General features: G+C 51.1%; 3 protein-coding genes across 11 annotated transcripts in view; 1 reads left to right on the forward strand and 2 right to left on the reverse strand.

Moving 5' to 3' along the window:
* Nucleotides 1-56: 56 nt before the first annotated feature.
* LOC146436501 (malignant fibrous histiocytoma-amplified sequence 1 homolog) lies at nucleotides 57-9747 on the forward strand. Of its 3 annotated transcripts, none has more exons than XM_085062765.1 (10): nucleotides 57-3583; nucleotides 4164-4455; nucleotides 4890-5076; nucleotides 5980-6170; nucleotides 6274-6761; nucleotides 7855-8012; nucleotides 8519-8678; nucleotides 9125-9195; nucleotides 9295-9401; nucleotides 9605-9747. In XM_085062765.1, the coding sequence occupies exons 1-10, from the start codon at nucleotides 2619-2621 to the stop codon at nucleotides 9620-9622; spliced, it is 2637 nt and encodes an 878-aa protein (XP_084918891.1). In that variant the 5' UTR covers nucleotides 57-2618; the 3' UTR covers nucleotides 9623-9747. The 3 variants fall into 3 exon arrangements, with proteins under 3 accessions (XP_084918891.1, XP_084918893.1, XP_084918890.1); XM_085062767.1 differs by having other exon boundaries at nucleotides 57-1766; nucleotides 2704-3583; nucleotides 9295-9747; XM_085062764.1 differs by having other exon boundaries at nucleotides 9295-9747.
* IRF7 (interferon regulatory factor 7) lies at nucleotides 7148-16013 on the reverse strand. 2 transcript variants are annotated; one of them, XM_085062768.1, is made up of 12 exons: nucleotides 14424-15686; nucleotides 13760-13898; nucleotides 13510-13672; nucleotides 13016-13178; nucleotides 12796-12929; nucleotides 12623-12668; nucleotides 12407-12508; nucleotides 12136-12318; nucleotides 11854-11979; nucleotides 11342-11722; nucleotides 11062-11180; nucleotides 7148-10337 (listed from the first exon to the last, which is right to left on the reverse strand). In XM_085062768.1, the coding sequence occupies exons 1-12, from the start codon at nucleotides 14506-14508 to the stop codon at nucleotides 10191-10193; spliced, it is 1788 nt and encodes a 595-aa protein (XP_084918894.1). In that variant the 5' UTR covers nucleotides 14509-15686; the 3' UTR covers nucleotides 7148-10190. The 2 variants fall into 2 exon arrangements, with proteins under 2 accessions (XP_084918894.1, XP_084918895.1); XM_085062769.1 differs by lacking the exon at nucleotides 11854-11979 and having other exon boundaries at nucleotides 14424-16013.
* A 534-nt stretch (nucleotides 16014-16547) lies between these two features.
* Nucleotides 16548-25650, reverse strand: part of SLC25A22 (solute carrier family 25 member 22) — a 49812-nt gene continuing 40709 nt past the window's right edge. For all 6 annotated transcript variants that reach the window (XM_085062771.1, XM_085062775.1, XM_085062772.1 and 3 more), the window contains 5 exons: nucleotides 22842-22960; nucleotides 21040-21211; nucleotides 20091-20245; nucleotides 19169-19244; nucleotides 16548-18293 (listed from right to left, as the gene is read on the reverse strand). In XM_085062771.1, the coding sequence (XP_084918897.1) occupies nucleotides 18140-18293; nucleotides 19169-19244; nucleotides 20091-20245; nucleotides 21040-21211; nucleotides 22842-22960 (676 nt within the window). In that variant the 3' untranslated portion in view covers nucleotides 16548-18139. The remainder of the gene's footprint in view (nucleotides 18294-19168; nucleotides 19245-20090; nucleotides 20246-21039; nucleotides 21212-22841; nucleotides 22961-25650) is intronic.

The following is a 25650-nucleotide window of genomic DNA, read 5'->3' on the forward strand; positions in this document are numbered from 1 at the left end:
AAGAGGATTGGAGTTGGATTAGTAATTGTCCCTCCTCCTCTGCAGGAGAACTGGTTTTCCTATCAAGAATCAAAGGAGTCCAGCACATATTCTGACTCCATCTTGATTGCTTTAGCAAAACTCCTTGCCCGCATGTACTGCAGAGGAACAGATCTTTTGAGTGACCATCTGAAATACAGGCTCTTAAATGATACTCAGTACCCTTGAACCTGACTTGGATCATTCTTCATTAAACCCTGCTAGGGAGGAGATATTTCACTGGAAACTGAGGAGGAAACTGAAGAGAAAACCAGTAAGTTACAACTCCGAAACTGGCTTTCCCTTCATGGGGACTGGTTTGGAGTGTTTATTTTTTTACTATTTAAACAAAACAAGCCCGTATGCCAGTAGGGTATGGACTGGCAGAGTGCTTCACTGTGCTAGAGCAATATTTATGGATGAATCCTGAGCATTTTTGGAGTTAGTCTTCCTTGATTCTGTGTGCTTCCTCTATGGAAGTACAGCCTGGATGGATGATAAGGAAGTGATAACTTTGGAGTTGCTTTGAAGATTTTTGGAAGTGACACAGGACTGACTGCAGAAGAACAGCTGAAGAGAAGCTGTAGTTGTCAAGCTAAACTTGCAGCTGGAATACATACCTGGAGCATGGATGTGAGGTTGTAAATACAAACATTGCTGCTAGTTGGCAAAATAAAGATTCAGAAACTTTTATGGCACTGTCGGCACAAGAATTGAGAGAATATGATCGAGTTGTGCATTCACTTAGGCTGGAAACTGGACACCTCTGAATATGTCAGAGGAACAGTTCTGCCCTAACCTGTCTTGTATGAGTGAAAAAGGGTAGGTAGTGTCAAAAACAAGGCTTGACCAAATAGTAGAAGCAACTACACTGTTTACCAGGAAGACAGCATCAGTCTATTTCATTCCTCGGGCTGTTTCACTGCTTTAAATTCTTGTTAAGTGTTAGCCTTGAACTAGCAGTAAAGATAACAGCCTCTTGCAGGGTGTAGGATGAGTGCCTGCAGTGTAAGGCCAGTTAAATTTGTTACCTCTGCCCCTGCCATTGCCTGAGGAGCACTGAGACTGAAAACAACACCTTCTGCATGTGCTTTCTGCTGAAGTTACATGAACAACAATACTTTCATTCTGTCTGCCATTAAAAAATTATTAAGTTAAATAATTAAATTATTAAATTGTAAACTGCCTCCTGGGAGAGGCAATGAGAAACATACCTAAAAATGCCTCTTCTGGCATGTCCTAAAAAACAGTTTTTCTAGTATACTGTGTATACTACTTGCTTTTTGTCCCCCCGTTTCTTGTTGCCCCTCTTGGATCAGACACTGCCACCTGTTTAAGGGAAGGAATCTTATTTATTCAATACATGCAGTAGTTTGGTAACTGCCTAACCTCTTGTTAGTGTTCTTTCATTCCTGTGCAAGAGTGGTGATGGCAAAAGCTCCTTTACCACAGGCAGGGGGGGATGCTGCACCAGGAATTTGGCTTGGGACCTACTCTGCCATCCTGTTTGTCTCGTATGTGACCTCCAGAACTGCTTTTGGGACGTAGCCCTTGCCCTGCCATCTGGCCAGAGGTGCTTGGGTTGTTGGGAACTGCTCTGAGGTTGGATGGAGAAAGAGAGGGTGGGGTTCTCTGGGAGAGCTTGGGGAGGTGGGAGTGACACAAGAGGAGGAAACGAAAGGGAGAGGCGAGCGCCCGGAGGATCCAGCTGGTGCCACACTGCAAGGTCATGGCCCAGCCCAGAGTCTGTGAGTAGCTGCCCTGGCTCTTCACTGCTGGTAGTAGGAGTCATTTGGCTTGTCCCTGATGGAGAGACTGGGCATTTGGGAGAGGGCAAAGGCTTGCTTTTCTGCTGGGCTTGTTGCATATCCCATGTTTCAGTGGTGATGCTGAGAAGTGATGATGAGTCAGTCCTGAGCAGGGTCTATTGCATAAGGGAATGCCGTGCTTGGTGTCATGGGAGGAAGTGAAACAAGGGAGAGGAAAGCAAATCTAACTGTTTTTCTCTGGTATTGTGTGATTCCCATGCTGTTGGTGCTATCCTCACTTGCAGAGCTCCCTGCTCTAAACACCCTCTCTTTGGGGGCATTTTCAGCCATCACCGAGTCCCTGCCTGTGTGCCCCATCCTTTCGGGAATCCCACTGTCCCTGAGTTATTCCTCTAGTCTCCCAGGGCTGGGAGCATCTCTGCAGGGAATCGCAGAGTCATCTGGAGGGTTAAGGATGTGAAAGAGGAAGTGTCTGAACTCACTGGCTCTGGCCTTGTGCATCTCCACAGCTGTGGTTGAGAGCTGAGAGTGGACTGCACGATTTAACTGGGGAGCAGCTGTTGGTTCTGCCCCCTCAGCCTGCTGCTGGGATTGGAAAACTCCTGCTTTTGGGGTAGTTGCACCTGTGGCTGGAGCTCTTGCAGGGCTCAAAGCATGAGAGCAAATCTGTTAATGTGACACTTGGGCTGAAGGTCAACATCTGGTGGGTACTGTTCCTGTGTCATCAGCCCCAGCCAAGATCCTCGGCTTCAGTTCCTCTCTTGAGAGGACACAGGAGCTGTTCAACCAGCTCCTCTGTTTCTCCTTGCTGGCCAAAATTATCCCAAAGTCATGCAGAAAAAAAAAAGAAAAAACAGTCTGCAATCCCAAAGGGTTAAAGTCTGTCTTAACCACCTTCACTGTCCCGTGTATCCAGGTAAGGAGCAGGAGGACAGATTGCATGAAGTGAATCTCTCTACCCAGAGACTGCGTGTGCTCCCGCCCTCAGTCCTGAGCAATTCCATGCTGGAGAGCCTTGACCTCGACAGGAACAAGCTCAGGAGCATCACCGGCATTTCTAAGCTTTGCAACCTCAAGAAGCTGATACTGTCCAAGAATGAGTTTGTGGACTTTCCCAATGAAATCCAGAGCCTGGTCTGTTTAGAGAGGCTTGAGCTGAATCAGAACCAAATCCGGATCATCCCAGAAGGGGTTTTCTCCCATCTCCCCAGGCTTAAACACCTGAGGTTGAACAACAACCGTCTCTGTGCCCTCCCTAGGGACCTGGCAGCTTGTCAAGGCAGCCTCCAGTACCTCAACATCTCCAACAACCTGTTCCGGACCTTCCCGCAGCCTGTCCTGCAGCTGGCACACTTACAGGAGTTCCATGTGCAGAATAATGCCCTTCGCCAGCTCCCCAGGGAGCTCTTCCTGGGACAATCCCTGAAAATGTTTAAGGCCAGTGGGAACCCCCTCCAGAAACCTCCCAGTGAAGTGTGTGCTGGTGGCATTCAGCAGATCCGGAATTACTTCAGCCAACTTCAGCATGGTTTGGGGGAGGAGGACAAGAGGGTCAAGACCATGTTCCTGGGAGCTTCATTGGCTGGCAAGTCCACCATCTGCAGAAGCCTGAAGCAAGGACAATCCAAACTGGTGCCCAAGGAAGAGCGAACAGTTGGGATAGAGATCAGTGAGTTCCAGATCGAGGACTTCACATTTCTCTTCTGGGACTTTGCTGGCCAGCTGGAATACTACATGACTCACCACGTGTTCATCACCCCACAGGCACTTGTCATCCTTGTCATCAATCTTCACATGTAAGTGCTGAGCTGGTTTGGATTCTAAATAGAGAAGGGAAACTAAAAAGGAGCTGGGGAAACTTTGCACTGCACAAATTCACACCATTTCCGTTGGGCCTGGTCTTCTCACCGCTGGCATAGCTCGCTCTCCCTCTCCCCCTTTTGCAGATCAATCTTTTAATCCAACAGGTTTGCCATCATCTTGCCAAAGGCCTCTGTTTGGAGGGGTTGAATAAGCACCAACTCCTTATGTGGCAACTGAACCCCATTGAAATGGGGTTGCTTTCTGCAAAAAACAAATCCCTATGATTCCTCCTGTATCCTGTGGTGTTCCCTGAACATCAGGCTTGGATTTGGTGCTACAGAGGGACGCTCCCATCCATAGCAGGGACTGACTCTGCTTCACCCCATAGCTTAAGGATGGGAAACTAAAGGATGAGCTTGGATACAGTCCATGTCAGCTTCTGAGATCTGAGCTCATCTCCAGTGAGCTCCTGGGACAGCACAGAGTGTCTGGTCAGACCTGCACTGGTGAAAGTTGGCTGGAGATCACAAGGATGAGACATGAATTTGGGATTTTCTTTTTCTCCCTCCCCAGGTACCAAATTAATGACAAAACCTTCAAGGAGCTCGTTGGCTTCTGGATCAACAATGTCTCCATGCGTGTCCCAAACTCGGTAGTGCTTCCTGTTGGAACCCATGTGGACTGCTGCCAGGAGCAGGAGGTGGCAGAGAAGACACATGACATCATGGCCAGGATCACAGCCATGCTGGCGGAGAGAAAAAGCAACCTCACCCACTTCATTGACAACCTGGAGAGCAGTGAGGAGCCCAAGTCTTACGTGGACCAGTGGGAGAGGCTGAAAGAGATGGAGAGCTGCATGTTAACCGTAGGGCTGAGATTGTCTTGGGTTCTGGCTGGCTGAGGTCACCCTGTTGTTTCTGGCAGCCCAGTGTGCTCCTGGCAGTGGTGACCTGGTGCTAATGCATCAGGCCGCTACTGCAGCTACTCCCTGGGCTGGAGTGGATGGGTAACCTCTGGCTGTGACCTGCAGGTCCTTGTCCCTGGTAGGGGATATGGGCATCTCCTCCTGTGGCTTGTAGCAAGTGCCTGAGGAGGAGTGCAAGGGGTCATTTACCATCTGCAGGTGATTTTCAGTAACTGCTGCAGAACAAAGATGTGAAGGTAGTGCCCTCTGAAGCTGAGTCAGTGGTGTGTCCCATCCTGGGTGACCTCATTGGCATTAGGTCCTTCCTTTACCTCACAGGCTAAAAAACTCTTCTGGATGTGCTTTTTGTCAGGCATGTGCTTTCTCTTTTCCAGATTTTAAACTTAGTTGCTGTCAACTGCACGGATCACCGTGACATCCAAAAGCTTGAGGCCACTATTTTGGAGCACGTGAAGAATGAGGAGCTCTTCCCCGAGGTCGTCCGAGTGCTGCCGCCCATCTACAGGCAGGTGGAAGCTGCCATTGTGGACATTGCACAGAGCGAGGAGATGGCAGACCATGGTGAGTGCTCCATCACCCCTGCCATGCCCTTCTGAGAAGACCTCCTGTCCTGTGCCTGGGACAGGCTCTCTCCGGGGCTTTCCCAAGCCTGGGATGGGCTCTCCAGTGCTTGCTGCACCTTCTGGCCCTCTTTGTGGGGCAGTGGGGTTGCTGCTGAAGACCTTGCAGTGTTACTGCTGAGCACACTTCAGCTGGCCATGTTGTCTGGTTTCTTGCTTTCCAGTGATGTTTTTCTTTCTCCCCTTTTCCCTGTATAAGCAATTTAAAAAATCTTGCAGGAAGGAGCTCCACAGCTTTAATGCTTTTATGTGGTTTTCAAATCTCTGTCCTGCTAACTTTACTTAATGGCCCCTGCCCCTCCCTTTTCCATGTCTCCTGTGACTTAGCAGGACTAGCAGGCAGCTCCAGCCCCTTGCTTATGTATCTGAAGCAGGTATGAACACCATCAGGTCCCAATGACATCTCTGCTCCCCTGGCCACTGTAGGATTAGAGAATGAAGACAAAATGCTTTCCTTTTGTGGAGATAAGTCCGATTTTGTAGACTATCTCTCTGTATTGCTGAATGACAGTCTGAGGTTTAACTGGAATCTAAGGTTTTCTGGCTGGAAACAAACCTGCTTCCTCAAACAATAAAAATCCACCCAGTATTAGCCTTGTTTTTCAGAAAGTCCTGGCAGGCTGTTACCACTGCTGAGGCAAGGCAAGGCTGTGGGAGTTGCAGGTGGCAGTGGGACAGCTGAGGAGAAGCAGAACATTTTTGGGCACGGCCATTGAGCATCCGATCCCAGCTGCTTCCCCAGGGATGGCATGGATGACGTGGGCTGCTTGTTGGCTCTCTGAAGCATCTGCCTTGGGATGCTGTGGCTGATAGATGCATGCTGAGCTCCTGCATCTCCCTCTAGGCATGATGGACCTCCAGTACCTGCTCAGCAAACTCTCCCAGCGCAAGCACCTGGCCAGCCTGGGCAGGGAGCTCCTCCAGGACATTTTGCGGTATCTCCACCGCATCGGGCTTGTCGTATGGTATGAGGAAATCAAGCACTTGGAAAGCACTGTCTTTCTTCAGCCTACCTTTTTAATAACAATGTTCAAGGTGAGCATGGGGATCAGGACCAGCTACTCTGTAGAGCCCAAACTCTGCAGCTTTGCTGGGCTCCTCTCAATGCCATCTGATCTCTCCTTCTGTTCCCATGCAGCTCCTGGTGCGGCACTGCCTCATCCAGCAGCTGGAGAGCATCTCTGTGGAGGTGCTGATCGGGGAACATGCCACCATCAGAGACAGGGCCAACTGGGTGTGGACCTTCAAGTCAAAGGCAATGCTGTGCCACCAGGCTGTGCGTGCCTTGGTGAAGCACCAGCTCTGTTCGGAAGGGATGCAGGATATCTTTGAGGAAATCATGGGGGACAGGCCTCACAGAGGGAGAGGGAAGCTCTTCAGCCTCCTGGAGCACTTTGAGCTCTGCCTGGAGGTGAAGAACACCAAAGCACTCAACCCACAGGCCAGTGAGTTTGTGCCTGGGAAACCATGGGAGACAACGTGGAGCCAAGGCGAGTCCTGGTACTTGTTCCCAACCTACCTGAACCAGACAGAGGAAGTGTCTGAGGTGTGGGGAGGGGATCACCACGAGGACCTCCACATCCGTGCCTACTTCTCACCTGAAATACCTGAGGGCTTCTTCCAGAGGTAAGCACTGGTTTCCGGCCCTCAGTGAGGTTGTGAGATTGAGTTTTTTTGGTGCATGTGGATGAACCGTTGCAATGTTCACTGCCTGGATATGAGCAAAGGCCACGCTCCTTCTGGTTTGCCTTTTATCTGGGGGGGTGTTTGGCTACTCTGTGCCCTTTCAGGCAGGCAGAGGTCTCACAGTCCCACCTGAGAATACCCCAGTTTCTATGAGTGTTGGGACTGTACCGGTTTTTGGAACTCCTGGTTTTCTGGACTTGTGTCTAGAGTTTTATCTGATGGTGTTGTGGTTAAACCCCAGCTGGCAATGAAGCACCACAGAGCCACTCACTCATTCGCCCTGGTGGGACTGGGGAGAGAAGCAGAAAAGTGAGAAAACTCATGGGTTGAGATAAAGACAGTTTAATAGTTGAAAGAAATTATAATAATAACAGTAATAAAGATAATAGTATTGTAATGAAAAGGAAAAAACAAAGACATAAATAAAACCCAAGAAGAACAGGTGATGTAAATAAAAAACAATTGCTCAGCACTAACTGGTTGACTTATGCTCAGCCCGTTCCCAAGCAATGGTCCCCCAGCCAGCTTTCCCCCAGGTTTATATGCTGAGCATGATGCCACAGGGTATAGGGATAACCCTTTGGTCCTTTGGAGTCAGCTGTCCTGGCTGTGTCCCCTCCCAGCTTCTTGTGTATCCCCAGCCTCCTCGCTGGCAGGGCAGTGTGGGAACCTGAAAAATCCCTGATTTGGTGTAAGCCCTGCTCAACAGCAACTAAAACAGCCGTGTGTTATCCCCATCATTCTCATCCTAAATCCAAAGCACAACACTGTGCCAGCTACTAGGAAAAAACTAACTCCATCCCAGACAAAACTAGGATAAATTACCAACTCTGGAAGGATCTCTTGGCTTAAGAGGCTGCTCCTGCTGCTTGAGCTTTTGGTAGGGGAAGGTCCTCATTTGGTGTCTGCCTCTGTTCTTACTGAAACATATTTTCAAGTCCAGTTCATATTTTCAAGTGGTGCCACACTTTCTCCTGGTGTTAGGGATAAGCTAGGAGAAAAGTGGTGAAAGCCATGAGCAATCTCCTCACAGGTTCCTGGTGAAAGCTTGTTCCTTCTATTCCACACACTGGGTTGCCAAGGTGACCTGCCTGCTTGTATGCAATGGAAAACCTCTGCTGATCAAAGAGAATAACCAGAGGGCCTACAGCTACCTGGAGCTCCGCTGCAGAAAGCCATCAGAAAGGACAGGTGAGATTCCTGATCCATATTTCAGTACTGCCAACCCCATGTCTCGCCTTAGCTCTGCCCCTGCCACCTCCAGCCCTTTGAGAAGTGTCCCAAGAAGCCTCTGTCACATGTCCTAGTCTAACCTAGGTCCACTAGCAGTCCACTTAAAGATTGCCCCTTTTTCCATGCAATTCTGTCCAGGACTCCTCCAGAGGTATCACAGGAAAATGGAAAGTCAAGTTCTCATTCTTGTCATGGAGCAAATGGGCCATCCTTCCCCAGAAGGCCCTAGCAGAGTACAGCCTAAGGCTGGGTCTTCAAATGATAAGCAAAAGGGCCATCCGAGTTGGGGAGCTCTTCCAACATATCATTAAATTCCTTGTGGAGGCTTGGCTTATTTGAGAAATGGAGCTGGTCCAACAGTTGAGGCTGTGGGCTGGAAGCCGTGTGTGGGTCATCACAGCATCTCCTGGGCTGCCAGGGTCAGGGGCTGTAAGCAAGTGAAACATTCTCCTTTTGCCTGGAAGGGTTCCAGTTTACCTGGGACTTCCTCGTGGCTGTTGTGCTCATCATCCAGAAGCTCTCCGAGGAGTGGCCAGGGCTGCACGTGTGTGTGAAGACTCCCTGCCGAACGTCCGGCTGTCCTGCAGAGCTCCTCTGGCCGGACATGGATGGCACAGGTGACATGTAAGTACACACTGTGCCCCTCCAAGCAAGGGCAGGACCTGGGTGGTCACTACTGCAGTGCTGGTGTGGCTGGTTGTCAGCTTCTGAAAGCCACGTGAAATTGGTCGTTAAACTTGCTGGGCACTACAGTGCTCTTCTCCCGACCATAGCAGCTTATGTCCCACGTGGTGTTGGCACTTTCTGGTGTGGGAAATTAAAGCATGGAGGGAAAGGCAAGGAAGCTGAGACTTGGGCTCAGGCACCAAATGTTCACTCTGGACACATGCCCACATATCCCCATTTCACGAAGAGCTCAGGCATCTGGGAGTGCAGCAGCTGTCCCACCAACGGCAGCACCTTGGGTCAGGGTGGGAAGGACAAGCCTCTTCCATTGCATTGGCATCCCCTTTCGTGGGAAGTGCTGAGGGCAGCTCCTGCTCCTTCTTTTTGGACTTTCTCCTCCGCAGGACAAAGGAAGACGTTAAAACCTGTGGGACGTGCGGGCACCGTTTTGGTGCAGAGCTGCTCCTGCCCAAAGGTGAGCCTGGTGTCCCAAGCTTGTGCCTCGACAGTGCTCAGGTTAAAGAGGGCTGAGGGTTTCATGGAGCTGAGGTGCTAAGGGTGTCCATTCCCACAGTACCCAAACAGCTGGAGGAGCCCCCGGTACAGCCCTCTGCTCACTATTACGTGACAAGCTATGGGACCACCACCTTTGGGCCCAGCAGTATCCAGGTCACTAGGCAGGTAAGGACACTGCCACCTCTCCTTGCCCAGGGACCAGCAGTGATGGTCAGGCTCCTGAAATGAGGCGATGCACTTGTTTCAGCCTAGGGAGGCACACCCATCTTCAGGTTTCCACACTCCTCCCTGACATTCCACCTCCTCTGCACCTCAGAGCTGAGATCTGGGTGCTTCATGTTGTAGTTACTTACTGCCTTTTTTTCCAGAATATCTCCAGTGAATAACTCTGGCCCAGCACTCGCCAAAGAACTATTTTTGTTTAGCCAAAGCCAAGCTGTCCTCAACACATTCTGCTTGCAAGTCATGTTTGCAGCCTTAATGCATGGAAATAAATGCATTGATAAATGCATCCCTTCGTGTGTGGGAAGTCACCTCATTTACTCAGATTTAAGGGGAAAAAGGCACTGATGAGCTTTCCAATAGCAGCCTGCCCCTGCCAGCAGGGGCTTTGCTGAGACAAGGCTGGGCATGGACCCCTGTTCTGGGGGGTACAGGAAGTGGTGAAGAATTCAGACTGATAGCAGAGGCAGATGTCCAGGCAACAGCAGCAAGAGAGAACTATGTTTCTATACATACATATTTTAACTTGGAAAAATTAAGAAAATAAATCTGTAAGTGACCACACTCCTCAAAAACACACTAGCGGCTGACAGAGGGGAAAAGGAATGTGTGAGCTCCAGGACTGGTCAGTGAAGCTGTCCTTAGGTTGGGGGGGCACTGGTTGGCAGAGCCTGGGCTGCCCAGTGGTCCTGCTGCCTGTGCCAGAGGCCATGGGGAGCAGGGCAGGCAGGGTCAGCCCAGCTGCATGGTGTACTGCTCGATGAGCTCCATGAGGTCAAAGGAGTCAGAGAGCTGCAGGCTGATGGTGTGGCTGTCGAGGGAGGAGGCTCCCTCCTGCAGCACTTGCTCGTAGCAGTCCTTACAGAACTTGGGCACCAGCTGCAGTGGCAAAACATCGGGGTTAAGGGCAGGGTTAGGGGCAGCTGCCTGACGTGGCTGCAACAGCCTGCATGGCCCTGTCCTCTTAAGTGCAGGGAGGAGATGTCTGGGGTACCCCCAACCCCTGAGGGTCCCCAGCCCTGGCCAGCTGCCTTTCATACCATCCCACCCAGACCCCAAGTGTCCTCTGATCTAGACACCTGCCCACCCTTGCGCCATGTTTCTCCTGGTCCCCAAGGGTCCCCTCCCTGGTCATGAAGCACCCAGGCCTCCAAGGGTCCTTCTCCCCAGTCACTTAATTCCCCCACCTCTCTCAGCCCCCCATGGATACCTCCCTGGGCATCCAGATGTCCATCTGCCCCAGATCCCATGGGCTTCCAGATTCCCATCTCCACTGCACGCTGAGGGTCTCCCTCCTTGTGCACCCAAGCACTCACCTCCCCTGGCCCCTGAGGCTCCCCCTTCCAAGACCCTCAGGAACCTCCATTACCCCTCCATCACATAAGAGTCCCCATCCCTGGACACCCAGAATCCCATCTGCTTCAGTCCCCAAGGGTGCCCAAGGGTCCCTCTTCAGGTACCCAGACCACACTCCATCTCCCATCCACCTCGACCTCAAGGGTCCCCTTCCTCAGGCACCCAGAGGCCCAGCTCCCCTGGCCTCCTCGAGTCTCTCCCCTTCCTTGGGCAGCAGTGGGATAGTGGTGGGTTTTGGCTACTTCACCTTGACCAGGATGAGCTTGGACTCCTTAGGCTTTGCCTTGGAGAAGGCCTGGCCAAAGCAGAGGTAGATGGTGAAGTCAGGGGATCGCCGCCGTTGGCCGTTGCGGAAGTCCCTCAGCTCTGTGGGGCAAAATAGGGCTCAGCTTTGGGGTGAGCCTGGGGGAACAGAGGGGCTGGGAGGGTTTGGATTCTTGTAACATGCTGGGGCTGCCTCCCCTGAGCCCCAAAACCAGGCTGGGCAGGAAACAACACATGGGGAATGATGTAACACCCCTACCCACCTGTGCAAAACTCGTGGAAGTCAAAAATGGGTGTTTCCTGGTCCCGGCAGAGCAGGTTGGGTGGGGGATCCTCGACACCCTCGAGCTGCTGGGACAAGGCCCAAAACACCTTGCACTTCTCCCGGCGGGTGGCAAAGACCTTGTAGGCACGTTGTTCCAGCTGCAGCCCCGCAACAGCCAGCAGTTCCTCAGTGATGCGCCGCTGCTTGCCATCAGCCACGCTGGCGGGGCTGGGGAAGTGCACCACGTGGCAGGGGCATGGCACCTCCGACAGATTGGGGGGCTGGTATGTCAGCAAGCAGTGGCTGCCCTCAACCTCCTCCTGGTGGAACAGCTTCCCCCGGTAGTAGATGGTGACATCCAGGCTGGAGACCCTGCCACCTGCAAGAGGAAGTGATCAGCAGCCACATCCTCCAAATCAAAACATTCCCCCCTCCAATGCCCCCCTAAGCATATCTATTGTTAGTAACTATAATAATAATTTATAGCTATTAATAATTAATAACACCCACTTGTGTTATCCACCGGCAGCTGTGGCTGTGGTGCAGGGCTGGCAGCAGGGACAAAGAACGTCGCCTCCATCGGGTACTGCATGGGGACCGTCCCCTCCATCAGGTGGCACGGTGGTGGCATGGCCCCTGCAGTGGGAGATGAGCAGCATTGGCATCACCATTTGGGATGCAGCAGGGTGGGGGATGCTTTGGCATGGGTTACCCATGGCAGGACCCTGGCATCTTCCCACCCCATTATGGCATTCCCACAGCCAGGGCTGGATTGTGCCCTGCAGCACCCACCTGCCTCCTCTGGCGGCATGAGGCCTGGTGGGCGGTAGGTGTCCAAGGTGGGCTGCTCCACCATCGGCATGCACTGCGGAAATGCCATGGGAGGGAAGCAGCTGTTTTGGCTGGGATCTGCGTAAGGCTGGTGCAGGGTGCCCTGGTGAGGCTGGCACAGGGTGTCCTGGTGGGGAGTGTCACCTGCAGGGAAACCACCGGTGGGAAGGTGGTGAGGTGACCTCCCCAGGCAGCCACCCATGCTGCACCCCATGAGCAGGGCTGCTCTCACCTGTGGGCACCCAGGATGGGGCCAATGTACCAAGGTCATGGGAGATGTCACACTGCTGCAGCAGCACCTCCAGAATCGAGGGCTCTATGGGGTCTGTGCTTCCTAAGGGGGAGCACAGTGGGTAGGATGTCTCACAGCCACAAAATCAGCCCCAGCTGAGCCTAGCAGCGTGTCCCCCACCCCCCCAAGAAAAAAGATTGTGGGACTAGTGCTTACCCATGAAAACGATTGCTGAGGCCATGTCTTGGGGGCCAAGCTCCAACTGGGAAGGGAAGGAGAATGGGATCTTACTGTTGTGATTGCCAGGCACCCAGCTTCCCCCAGCGCACATTCTGGCCAGGTGCTGGGCTGCACCATGGGAGCACCCCAAGGACATGGAGGTGCAATACCTGAGGAGTGGCAGCGGGGACACCCGTGGCCTGCTGTGCACACGCAGCTACCTGCAGCTGCTGTTGTGCTGGCTGCTGGTCCACCACAGGGTTAGAGATGCTGGAATTTCCCTCGTTCCTGTGTTGGAGGGTGGCTGAAAGGAGAGCACCAGGAGTGGGGCGTCCTGAGATTGCCCACCCCACCCAACACAGCACAGCCCCTCCATGGGGCGAGGCTCACCTGAGACAATGGAGAAGACCTTGTGTGGGTCATCACCACGCTTGGAATTGTCCTCTTCCAGCTTGAACATGTGGGTGCTGCTCAGGGCACAGCGGAAGTTGGTCTTCCACTTGGCCGGATCTTCGGAGCCTTCCTCATACCGCCCACTGACCATTGCCCAGGCCTGGGGGTGCAGGGGGGTGAGCATGGGGTCCCTGGCTCCATGAGCATGGAGGTTTTCAAGGATCACTGCTCTTCCCCCATCTTCCCAGCTCCCACATCCCACCCACCTTGGAGACCCCAACTTGCTGCAGGTCACCATCCTATCCCACCTGCCTGGAAGACACGGAGGGTGGTGCTGGTCACTCAAACCCTCCTACCCTGAAGATCTTGAGTGCACTGAGGATCAACCCCAGCCCACCCACCTTGAAGAACCTGAGACTGTTGCTGGTAACCCCCACCCCTCCCACCTTGAGAAACTCCAAGTCGCTGCTAGTGACACTCATCTCACCCACCCTGAAGACTTCCAGGTCACTGTCGGTGATGTCCTTCCTGGCATTGTGCTTCCAGGGGACGCGGAACTTGGTGTGGGCCGGGTCGCTCCAGCACAGCCCCCGGTATCTTCCACTGTTGATGGCGTTCAGCAGCCACTGTCCGAACCGCAGCCTCTGGGCTTCCCTGCGGGCGAACGGCCGTCACCGGGGGGACTGGGACCACCCGGGGACAGCGACCCGGGGCCACCCGGGGCCGCTGGGCTCCGCTTACCCCTCGTTCTCCGGCGCTGCCATGGTGCCGGGTGCGCAGAGCTGCCGTGCCGTGCCGTGCCGTGCCGCACCGGGCAATGACTTCGATGCGGGGGGCGGCCACCTCCTGCCCGGCTCTTTATCCGCCCACTCCCGTTTTCCTGGAAATCACGTGTCCCTTCCGAAAGTGAAAGTGCCGCCGCTCCCGGGGCGGGGCGGTGTCGCAGTTCCCGGGAATGCCCCGGGGATGCTGCTGCCCCCGGGGATGCTGCCGCGCAGCCCCGCGCAACCCATTCCCCACAACTATTAATAATGAAAATAAATAAGCCGGACCTCAGCCTGAGCGTGGGGCACCCGGAGCGCTGGGGCTCGGCCGCTCCCGCTCCCACCGGGACTTCCCGGGGCTGAAAACCCCCGGGCCACGTTCAATTGTTTATTCTTCTTCTCCCGGCTGCCTTGGCTTGCACGCCAAGGCCGTGCTGTCAAAAAATACAAACCAACAAAGGCCAAAGTGCGGCGGGCAGCGCTCGGCACCGAAGCAGAGGCGAAGCAGCCCATTGCCCACCACGGGAAGCGGGTCATGGGCAGCCACAGCGCCCGCCCGGCTCTTCCCGGAGCCCCTTGGAGCTCTGCAGCGAGCAGTAAAAAGAACCCAAACACCCTGAGAGGTTTTTCGAGCTCCTTACCCAAGGACCAGGAGGCGGTGGAGGGGTCAGTGGGGCAGCCTCTTTCCCTCTGTGCTGATTGTTTTTGTGGAAATTTCTTCTTCATGCCAGGAACTTCTCCCCACTGCCTACTAGGCACTCTACATGGTTTTTCAGAACACCGCCTTTTGTTTCCAGGAAATTTCCCACTTCCTTCCTAAAAAATTCCACCGTTTTCCAGGAAATTTCCCAGTCACTTTGCAGGTTACTTCCCCCTTGCTTTCTGGGAAATGTCTTTGTTGCTCTCCAAAGTCTTCCATTGCTGTCTAGGATTTTCCCTCTGCTTACATGATGTCCATTGCTTTCGTAGGAAATTTCCTCCCTGGGAAATGTTACTCCCTGGGAAGCAAGAAATTATTTCCCAACCAGGCAATTCCCCTTTTGCTTTCCACCAATCCCTCCTTTGCATTCTGGGAAATTTTCCCTTTAGGAAATATCACTGTTACTTTCTTCAAAAATGTCACTTTTGCATTTGAAGAATTTCCCAGGTATTTGATTAAACTTCCTCATTGCTTTCTTGGAATTTTCCTCCTTTTATTTCTAGGCTATCCCCCATATTGCCTTGTAGGAAATTCCCCCAGTGTTCTCTACTAATTCCCACAGTATTTACCCCTTTGCTTTCAAGGACTTGGCCCTAGTCCTCCCCTGGAAATTCCTACATTGCCTTGCAGAAAATTTCCCCTTTGTATCCAGGATATTTAACTTTCTAGGACCTTTTCCCTTAGTGTCCCAGGAACTCCCCTATTGCTTGCCAGGATTTTTCCTTCTGTTTTGTAGGAATTTTCCCCCCAGGGTTTTAGGAAATTTTGTCCTTTTGTTCCAGGAAATTCCACAAACCAAAACTGACCCATGCACCTGAACCCAGGACAGGGGCACATGGCAGCTCCAGCAAAATGTATTTAAGGGCAGTGAACACCACGAAACCCTAGAGGAGCCACGAGAGCCGGGTCAGGGTGGAAGCAAGGGACAAGGCTGGCATGGATAAGGTGTGACTGGAAAGGGCCATGGGTGGCTTGAGGACCCTCTGCCAGAGGAACAGGTGGGATGGATTAGGAGTTGTGCTGGCTGGTGGCTCCTGCCTCAGGGCACCTGCAGGGAGGGGAGCAGAGGTGTGTTTATTTACTTTAAGTCCTCAATGCTGCAATCAATGCAGAGTGGTTTCTGTTAATGTGTGATTAATTAGGTTGATGGGAATTCTCTGATTTTAAACTTTTTTTTTTTTTTTTTTTTACCTTTTTGCAAGCAGGACCCTGCCTGCCTGGGGGAGGAGGAGGTGCCTGTCCCACGTTATCTCTGGCCACCTCCCCAGGTCCTGCTGACTCAGGGACATGTCCAGGAAGCTAAAAATCAACCTAATTTACGTCACCAGCTCCTGCATGGTGGAAGAAAAGCTAGAAATTTCAGGAAGAGTCAGTTTTACAAAGAAGTTTCTAAACGCATCCCAAAGGACAAGGAGAGCTTTCCCTGAATCTTAGCATTTCACTGCACAAAATTCTCCTCCAAACATAACCTCACCATAAAACCTACACCCCACACACACCCCTGCAGCCACAAGTCACCCAGTTTCAGGGGACAATCCTTGCAGGCAGAAGGGCAAGCTGAAACCTCACAACTTGTATCAGCAAAGTCTCTTTTGGGGACCCTCCCTGTAAACCAAAAAGCAGCAAGGAATGGGGCACCTTCAAGAAAAAATAAAATAAATCTTTCTCTTTTAATCCACCCAAGGGAAATCCAGAGCAAGAGCAGCATTACAGCACTACACACAGCACAGACATCTATCATCGTCTTTGCACAGATTCCTTCCCAGATACACGGAGAAGCCATTAAGAAAAAAGAAAAAAAATAGAAAATTATTCACATATGTAAAGTGACAAGTAACAAATCAGCCACAGAACAACTTTTTCAAAGAGAAGAAGGATGCATCGAGGAAGAAGGCCCTCAACATACAGGATTCACGAAAACCTAACCCAAGAACGGTGAAACAGAGGTGGTTTTCTTTTAAACATTAAAAACAAGGATATTTTTAAAAATTAATTTAAATACACATTCAAAACACAAACACCAAGCAGGCGCCTGGAGAATAAAGCAAAAAGAAGGAATGAAAAGTGAATTCAACCAGTTTAATTTCAACACCGAAGTTGGGTGGATCGCACCAAATGGAATAAATAACGGAGAAGATCACACTGGGTTGGTAGATCTCACACTTAAGATCATTTAAACTAGAATTAATTACACAGCCCAAGAGAGTACTGAACGAGGAATTCCTCTGACAAGTGGTATTAGCTGGGGCGGTGTCCCTTTGACAGAGAAGGTTGTAGGTGTGGATTTACCCCCTGCCACCCACCAATGATCCCCACCCCAGGAGCAAACAGGATGTTGGAATCCTCTGCCTCTTCCACACCCGCTGGCTTCAGTCACGCCCAAGGCAAACATCACAACACAACCAGACCTTGTGTTCTCACCTGGCAGGGTGAGCCCACAGGTGCAGCATTTCTACTGCTGCTCCCCCTGAGGTTGGGCAGCACCAGAATTGGAGCCAGTGCCACCTTCCACACACCTGGGGTCAGGCTGGGAAAAAATTACATCAGCTGATCTACACCTGCAGCCACCAATTTACCACCCTGGGCATGGGCAGGTTGAAGGAATGTAAGTGGTTTCTTACTGTTTGGTTTTCCCTCCCCACAACCTTGCATAAAAAAAAGAAAACAAAAAAAAAAAAAAAAAACCAAAAAAACCCAAACAAAAGAAAACCCCCATAAAACAAAAACAAACAAAACAAAAAACAAATAAACAACCCCCCCAAACCTAAATAAAACAACAAAAGAAACCCCCCAAAAACACCCCCAAACAAAAATAACTTGATCCCAAGTTCCTCTTCCTTCCCTGCCTGTAGACAAGCAGGGAAGCACCTTTGGACATTCATGTGATCCCACAGACATGTTCCCTACAGAGCAGACATCTTATTTCTGCACCTCACCCGGATGTGCCTGTGACACCTATTAGGAGGGACATCCCTTTGCTTTAAAACAAAAATAATTACAAAATCAATAGTAACAATCAGAATTCATTTAAGTCCAACTCATTTTTAAAAAGGGAGAAGGGAGGACTGAAGGTTTCCAGGCCAAGGAACTTGCCAGATCCAGCATCCCCCCCACCCCTGCCTCCAGCAGCAATGAGATAAGCCCCCTTTGTGCAGCATTCACTCTTGACCCAAGGTCAGCAGAGCCAAGGAGGTGCTGAGGGGACACAGCTGCCCCTCCAGCCCCTCCTCAGACAGCTGGCAACTCCAGGAAGAAAGGGAAACTGAGGTGGATGAGGGTTCAAGTTATTTCTTTCCCATCTCTTCTCCTCCCCAAGACTGAGAGGAGACTTCTGGGTCTGCAAGCCCAGTCTGTGCTTACCAGCGTCCTTAAGAACGACAATTTAAAATCAAAAACCAGGAAATTAAAAAAACAGGGAGAGAGAGAGATGTATAATTAAGTATTGTCCGTGGAAGGAGCGGGAGGGGGCAGGTTCCAGACGGAGGCAGAGAAGGGACTCTCTCCCTGCCCGTGTTTGCCCATCTGGACCCCAAGTCCCTTCGCATCCCTGCGCGAACCCTTTGTGCTGTTGCTCTGACATCGACCGACACGGATGGCGAACACGGGGATGAATCCAGCGCTGCAGAGGGCGGGAGGGCACACGCAGGCGCTCCAGGGCTAGGCCCGGTGCTTGGGGAGCATGTCCAGCAGGAATTCCGCGATGCCGATGAAGTAGACAACTTGTGCAATGCCGAAGAGGGGAGCAATGACCAGGGCTCGGCAGTAGGCCCCTTTGAAGAAGGCCGTGGGCCCTTCCCTCTGCCAGATTTTCCTGGGGAGAAACGGCACAGATAGGTAAGCATCCATCCCACCCCTCCACCGTGCCAGGACAGCCTCTGGCCATGCCCTAGCTTTCTGCCTCCCTCCAGAGATCAAACCCAGGCAAGCACTATTGCCTGGCACAGCCTCCACAGCAAATCACCCACCATCACCCAAGTGCTCTGCAAATGGCCATGCAGAAACTTGCCTCATCCCTACATCTGGCTAGAAGCAGGAGTGTCTGCCTGTGTCTAAAAGTACTGCTAAGACAACCCCACGCTTGCATCAAGAGGTCCCCCTGCTCAAAAGCTCCACCCTCAGCATGGGACAGAGCCAGATGGCAACAGATTGTGGCTGCCACAGAAATACAAAAGCAGAACAAGCCCCTTCATGTTTTGAAGCATAGTTCACAGCAAACCATAGTAGACCATAGTTTAGCAAAGGATCAGAGGATAATGCAGCTGGGGACAGCCCACTCTGGCAGTGCTCCTGCAGAGCAGTCCCAGGAGGGATATGAGACTCAACACTGTAGGATTTTCCAACAGCAGGGGCTTGGGAGAGACTAGTACAGCATTGCCTCCCTTTGCATAAATAAAATCTCAGTGTTATGACTATTGGGGTTTGGACAGAAGTATTTAAATATAAATGCTGTATTTTCCTTGCTCAATATGGGAAGAAGTTCTCTTTTATAAAACTATATATATATACATCTGCTCATAAATCTACATATATGTCCAGATAGACAGACAGATTGATAAAAGCACAGGTTCAGAGGGAACCTGAAGTAAAGCTGCTGGTTGGGTCTAGAAGCTGCACTGCCTGCCTGGCAGCAGGCAGCAGCAGATGCCATACACCTGATGTGGTGGCCTTTGTCACAAGGAGCCTTACTTGGTGCAGTCCAGGATCCCGGAGTAGGTGTCCTCATTCACTCCTCTCTGCAGGGACTGCAGCCGCGTTTTGATCACTGGGGAGGGAAAGAGAGGGGAGACAGGGGTGAGCACTGGGAGTGTAGCAAGCAAGAGCTACCCTGAGAGCAATGTCTTTGAAACAGACAAAATGAGATTACCAAGAATACAGACCATTTTCATACATTTATCAAGGAAAACAAACCCATCCCTTTACAAATGGATAAAAGAAACACAAAGCCCCAACCCCTCCCCTCCCTCACTGTGATCAAGGTTTCAAAGATGACTTAAGCTTTAAACCTTCCAGATTCAGGTATCTTTCTGCAAAGCAGAAACTTTTTTCAAATGCTCCTCTCCTTCTGGAAGAGGTATCTAAAATACACAATTCTGCTCCTACATTTCTTCACACCTTCGGGCATGTGCAATGTTGGGGAGAGGGCAGTTACTTTCTGGTGTTTTTCACAGGACAGAAACCGACGTGCAATTTAAGGCAGATGCTGTAGAGCAGGAGAAAAGGCCACAAACTGACGCTTCCCTGTTTATCCCTGACCATATAGTTGTAAGTGGTCTGCATATTATCACTACACATGGAAATGTGCCTTTCCAGGGAGGCGTCTGCAGCCATTCCTGCCAAGAATGACTGAAATGAATGACACCCTCTTCCTGACATACCTAGTGAGTACTGCAAACCTCTGTGTAAGCTGTGGCCAAAGCTGTAGCTCAGCTGAACTCACACCATCAGAGCTGGAGGCCGCTCACACAGCAGAGCTGTCCCTTCCTGTACCTCCCTGTGTGCGCATGCTGCCTAGAGCCTGGCACAATCACTCTCCTCACCTGGCCCAGCCTGGGTCTCTGACTCCTGGCACTTGGCACCAGACCACCACCACAGGCTACTCAGGACTCACCATCACAAGGATTGACAGCCACTGCAGCTGTACTGCCAGCCACACATCCGGAGAGGAAGGACACGTAGAATGGAGCCTTGACATTGGGGTCTTTCTGGCCCAGCTTGTTCAGGTTTGCAAACAGTGGGAAGTAAACAATGGAGAATGGGACATCCCTGCAGTGGGGCAGGAAAAAAGGGAAGAAAGAATAAGCATGAGTGAATTCAGCGTGGGACACCAACAAACAGAGCAAAGGAAGGGCTGCAAGCATCATGCATTGGCAGCATAGCCATGAGTACAGTGCAGATACCCCGGCTCTGTGATTGCAATGCAGACAGGAGCTGGAACTCAGCAGGGCAAAACTGACTGCACAAAGAACAACAGGCCCATGAGAGGCATGCAGCCCTGCAGGATTGATGGGCTCCCCCCCTTTTTTAACACTCAAACAAAAAACACCTGCACATTGTTTTGACCACTTTTTTTATTTATGAAAGGTTCCATCCTGCACTCCATCCCACTGGATGCTGTTTTAGCTCTACCTTTGCTAAAGCTAGAGGAGAGTCATTCTGTGAAAGCCCAGGCAAAGAGTGTCAGGGTGGGCACCAGCCTTGCATCCCACATGCTCTGTGGGCCAGATCCCATTTCACAACCTGGGGTCTCAGGCTGACAGTTTTACTTTGCCAGCTCACAAGGATTTCCGCACAGTGTGAAAATATAGACCACGGGGCAGACAAAAACCTTCCACAGAAAGCAACAGAACATAATCTTCCAGGAACAAAAAGGCATCCTCCCTCACTTCTCTGATCTCCCCTTCTTTAATGTGCAAAACCCGTGCATGGAAACCAAACTAATCCAAACCCACACCCGCTGAAGCCAACACCTCCTTTGCAGGCTCATCCCAGGGTGCCTGGTGCCTTAGGCTCAAGACTGGGAACACCAGCGCCCTGTGCTCAAGCCCACACCATCCCACCTTAGCAGCGTGGCTCCCAGGCCCTTGTAGAGTCCGGCGATGCCTTTGCTCCGCAGCAGCTCCCTCGTGATCTGGGTGGCTGTGGTGCGCGTTTCCACCGCCGGCTCGGCCGCCGCCGCCGCAGGGGAGGAGGAGAGCTGGGCCTGTGCCGCCATCAGCTTCTTCTGTGCCGCTGGGGAGCAGAGCGCCAGCACCGGGCTGCAGGGGGGCCGACAGCAGCCTCCTGCCGCCCGGTCCCGCAGGACAAGGGGGGACATCTCCAGGGCCAACACAACATGCAGACAAAGGCCAGGAAGGTGCCCTGCAAGCTATTCTCCCAGTCTGCCCATCTCCCTCAGCCCGTCCCAGTCTCTGACAACGCTGCCACACCACAACGCTGTCGGCTGTGCTCTCCCACCAGCTGGTTTGGCCAAGCTGGAGCAGCCTGTCACACACCATCTCTGCAGTGCAGAGCACAGGGGCTGCTGCGAGCAGGCAGGTGACAGTCCCTGCTTCCAGCTGTGTCCCTGAGCTGCCAGTATGACAAACTAAGGATCTTCATAAACTAGACAGCTTCCAAAGTTCTGTTCTTTGCCTCCCTCCCCTGAAAGCAACCATTAACCTGGGGAGTTTCTCAGCCATATCTATAAACACATCCTGGTTTCTCCCACTTTTCCAACTGATGCACTTCAGCCCTTTGGCCAGAAGATGGAGAGCACTTCAATCTGTAGGTAATCCCCAGCACACCAAGCTCTACGGCCACAGAGAACAGGCTGTTCACAGCATCGGAAACCTCTGCTGAACCCTCAGACCATGGCTTAAATCCTTCCAACATTTTAAAATAATACGCACAAAGAGGATAAGGTCTGCAGTAAAACCAGTGAAGAGAGAAGAGAAAAATAAATCCCTGATTATTCAGGAATGCCATATCAAATGAGAGATTAAAGGACAAATTGGCCCATTTTCCAGGAAGGGCCACAAACATGGTATCTAACAGTGTCATGCAAGGCTCCTGGGGAGTGAGGCCATAGCCCAGACTGACCTCTGGAAGAGACTAAGGAAAGAGCAAGCAGCTCTCTCTCCCAGAGTCTCCATGCCAGACTCTGGTCTCTGTTCTCACCAGAAACACTCCACAGTGTTTCAGCCAAAAGGCTCACAGTCCCTCCTGCCTTTGCCTGCCAGCTCACACCCACAGTCCCAAGAGCAATCCCAATCCTTGTTCAAATCCAGTGCACCGGGAGAATTTTGTTTACTGTTTCAACAAAAACAACTGCTGTTTTTCTCAGAGAGAAAAAAAGAATACAAGGGGAAACAAGTAATTTTGGAAAGAACACATCCCCTTGGGAAGCTGTTAGGAAGGTGCTATAGGGGAGCAGAAGAGGGAGAAAACAGACATCAGAAAACATGGAGATGGAGAAAGCAGCACAGGAAAGGCACTGGAGGATGCTAAGCTCTTCTTGGATGCACAGTATCTACCAAGTTTCAATCACTCACAAGCTGACCACCCAGTCATCTCTCCTGTCTCTCTCCATCCACCAGCAGCATTTGCTGTTTCGCTTGCCAAGCCTATTGCTTTGAGAAAAAAACCCACCACCTTTTGTAACTGCAAGGGCCTCTGCAAAGCCAGCTGAGCAAAGTGTGGGGGGAAGTAAGCTGGGAAGAGGAGGGGAAACTTCTGCTACATCTGCAGTATCTCTGACGTGGGAGAGCAGGGGGAAGGAAGGGGGTTTTCTCCACTCATCCTCTCAACTCTGCCTGGAAAGCCCAGTCCCAGCTCTTTTCCCCCTCCCTGCTCAGAGCACATGGAAGAAAAGTCTCCATACCAATACGTCCTGCATCCTGCAGCTGGATTTTGAGCATCTCCATGGGAGTGGTGACGATCACCTGGCAGGTACCCGCGCCACAGCCTGCCAGCATCTCCCTCAGCAGTGTCAGTTTTTTCCTGCCCAAAGAAAAGAGAGAAAGAGTCCATCAGAGGAGGTGGCCTGGAGTAACAGTTGGGCAGCTGGGTACAAGGCTTGGGGCACATTTCTGAGCCTAGGGGCAGCAGAACCTGTTAGGCCTGACAATTCAGCATAGCCCAGGCCTGGTATCTCTGCCAGCACCACTTGACCTGGAGAATAGACTCATTTTGTCCCCAGGAACTGAACATTCAGAAAAAGCCACAAGCCCAGTCAGAACAGCCCCAGACAGCAGCACACAGCCCCCTCCACCCACAGCCAGAGCACTGCAGCTCTCTTCCAGGCTGATAGTGCCCCTGGTCACGGCATAGCTTTCAGAAAGGGTATCACTTCAGAGGGCAGCAGAGGACCTGAGCATTAAGGGGGATAAGAAGCTTTCCTCCTGCCAGCCTAGTCCTTTAAAAATTGTCAACAAACAAAGACCACAGGACAAGGAGCAAGGGTAGAAAATATTCCACTTGCTGCTTTGGAGTTCTCTGAGAAAAGCAAAGTAAATAAGCAGTGAATATGAATCAGGGAGGCAGTTCCTCTGTGGTTAGGAGCTGCTTTGTCTTACCAGGTTTTCAAAACCTGTACAAGTAGCTTTGCACTAAACCGGTCGCCCCCAAGAAACAAGGGATGGGATGGACCTCCAGCAATGCAGCTTCGTGCATTCTCTGCACTACAGAGCAGGGATTATAAGGAACATGTTCTCACTTAGCAAATAGTAGCATTTCATTGTTCCCTCTATTCCAAAGCAATGAAAGAGCCCAGTGAAGACTAAAAGGAGGAACTCAGGATGCAAAACCTCATCAAGTTTCAATTTTCAGAAAGTAATGTGTTTCCGTCCTGTAAAAGAACCTCACACCTTGGCACCAGAAAACACTGACTCTATTAAAAAGTATATCTGACCTGCTTTTTTCTAAAAGGGTTAAAAAAAGAAGCATGTATAAATCACACAGCCAGAGGGAAACAGCCTCCTCTTTTTTCTGTTCTAAATACAAGTACTATTTTTACCTCCCCCAGCCCTGCTCTGCAGTAACACGTCATTTTAACCTGCTCAAAACACATCCCCATACTGTGGCAGAAGCAGTCTCACGGTGATATGCCCCATTCCCTGGCAAAACCCAGGCCCACTCCCCTGCCAGGTGTTTCACAAGCATGCACACACAGCACAGCCGTGCTGCAGTGGGCTAGCAAAGCAGTTTCAAAGCCAACCCTACAGGAAAGGGAGGGCAGATGCACTGTAATCCTGCTGGCCCACCACGTCAGCTGGGCTGATTTCTCCACCTCTCATCTTCTCCAGGGAGGATATGAGAGCAAGGGATTATAGGCACAGAGCCACAACAGAGATTACCAGCAACTAAATATAGAGTGCTCCTATGAGGCTGAAAGAAGGAATATTTCACAGTCTCCCCTTTCCAAATTTCCCCATAGATGAGAAGCTGCAAAGAACAATCCCTCCCATGGAGTTACCCACATGGGCACTGAAGTGTGCACAGCAAGCTTTCCTGGAGGTATGGGGGAACTGGGGTATCCAAATCCAGAGGTTCCCATTGCCACTATCACTTGGAGGTGGCCAACTCATGTCTTTTGGGTGGCCTGAAGCACAGCACCAGCCTCTGAGTGGCTCCATACAGTCAGCAGCAAGGCTGCACAAGTCCCAGCCTGGCTGTGAGAGGAAGCACACCACCCAAAGGAGCTGGCTGCCAGAATCTGTCTTTGGCAGAGCAGAGCACCTCCCACTTTAAGCAAGAGCCCTGGAGCATCCCTGGAGTACATATCTTCTGGCTTTCATCCAGGGAAACTGCTTTGATACCCAGTTCAAAAGATTAGGAAGATTTGGCCTACATATTCATCTTGGACCATTATCCCAGCCAACTAAAGTCAGCCTTGACTTCACTGAACTCCATGGAGCTATGCCAGTGTGACCCAGGGAAGGATTTATGCATGTGGGTGTATTTTAGAGATGTCAAACAGGTACATCAAAAGCTTCTAGAACATGGGCTTTCAGCTTTTGGTTTGCACATCCTGGGAACTGGGGAGAGTCCAAGAAAAAAAGTAGCTTAAGATAAGCAAATCTTTTGACAGGAGGTTTAAAAGCTGCCATACAGGGGTCAAACTGCCTTTGTAAACCCTCATCAGTCTGCACATAAAAGGAGTGTGAAAACTGTTCACTTCTTGACAACAAAGGGGTTTAAATACTTAAGGCACCACTGGCCTTATGCTCAGTGGTTTAAAAACTGGCACATCTCAACTAACTTCAAAAGCTGCAACACCAGCAAAGATCTGGGCCTACAAATGCAGAAACCATCTTTTATCACAGCAAGAGGGTGTTAAATATAACATATACACAATAGCCCCAAATTCTGCACTGGCAGAAATCAGTTGTTGAAGTTTTCTAACTGACATACAATTAATTTGTGACAAATCAAAACCATCAAATGGGAAGGGTAAGAGATTTATGCTTGATTTAAATCAGAGTTTTGAGCAAGAGCTGAAAAATAAAGTCAAAAAGCAGAAACTAGAAGTCTATTGAGGGCTTTTTGAGAGCAAAGAGTTTAAAGTTAGTATCTCTGACAGCATTGGTATATTGATGTCACATGGGAGTGGAGCAGGATTTTTTTCAAGTTTCTGAAAAATCTGGACAACATGGAAGTTTACTGTGTTTCGGCAGGGACCAGAACCAGCC

Source organism: Lichenostomus cassidix, chromosome 5 (assembly GCF_008360975.1).
Source record: "Lichenostomus cassidix isolate B80296 chromosome 5, HeHo_3.0, whole genome shotgun sequence".
Taxonomy (NCBI): Eukaryota; Metazoa; Chordata; class Aves; order Passeriformes; family Meliphagidae; genus Lichenostomus; species Lichenostomus cassidix.

Excerpts from the sequence above, each read along its gene's own strand:
- LOC146436501 (XM_085062764.1), top strand. The coding sequence starts at position 2,619 with ATGCAGAAAAAAAAAAGAAAAAACAGTCTGCAATCCCAAAGGGTTAAA. Across the intron at positions 6,171-6,273 it reads TTTTAATAACAATGTTCAAG|CTCCTGGTGCGGCACTGCCT; the intron begins GTGAGCATGGGG and ends GTTCCCATGCAG. Across the intron at positions 6,762-7,854 it reads CCTGAGGGCTTCTTCCAGAG|GTTCCTGGTGAAAGCTTGTT; the intron begins GTAAGCACTGGT and ends ATCTCCTCACAG.
- IRF7 (XM_085062768.1), bottom strand. The coding sequence starts at position 14,508 with ATGAAGAAGAAATTTCCACAAAAACAATCAGCACAGAGGGAAAGAGGC. Across the intron at positions 13,899-14,423 it reads CACCGCCTCCTGGTCCTTGG|GAAAACGGGAGTGGGCGGAT; the intron begins GTAAGGAGCTCG and ends CGTGATTTCCAG. Across the intron at positions 12,669-12,795 it reads TCCCCGCTGCCACTCCTCAG|TTGGAGCTTGGCCCCCAAGA; the intron begins GTATTGCACCTC and ends TTCCCTTCCCAG.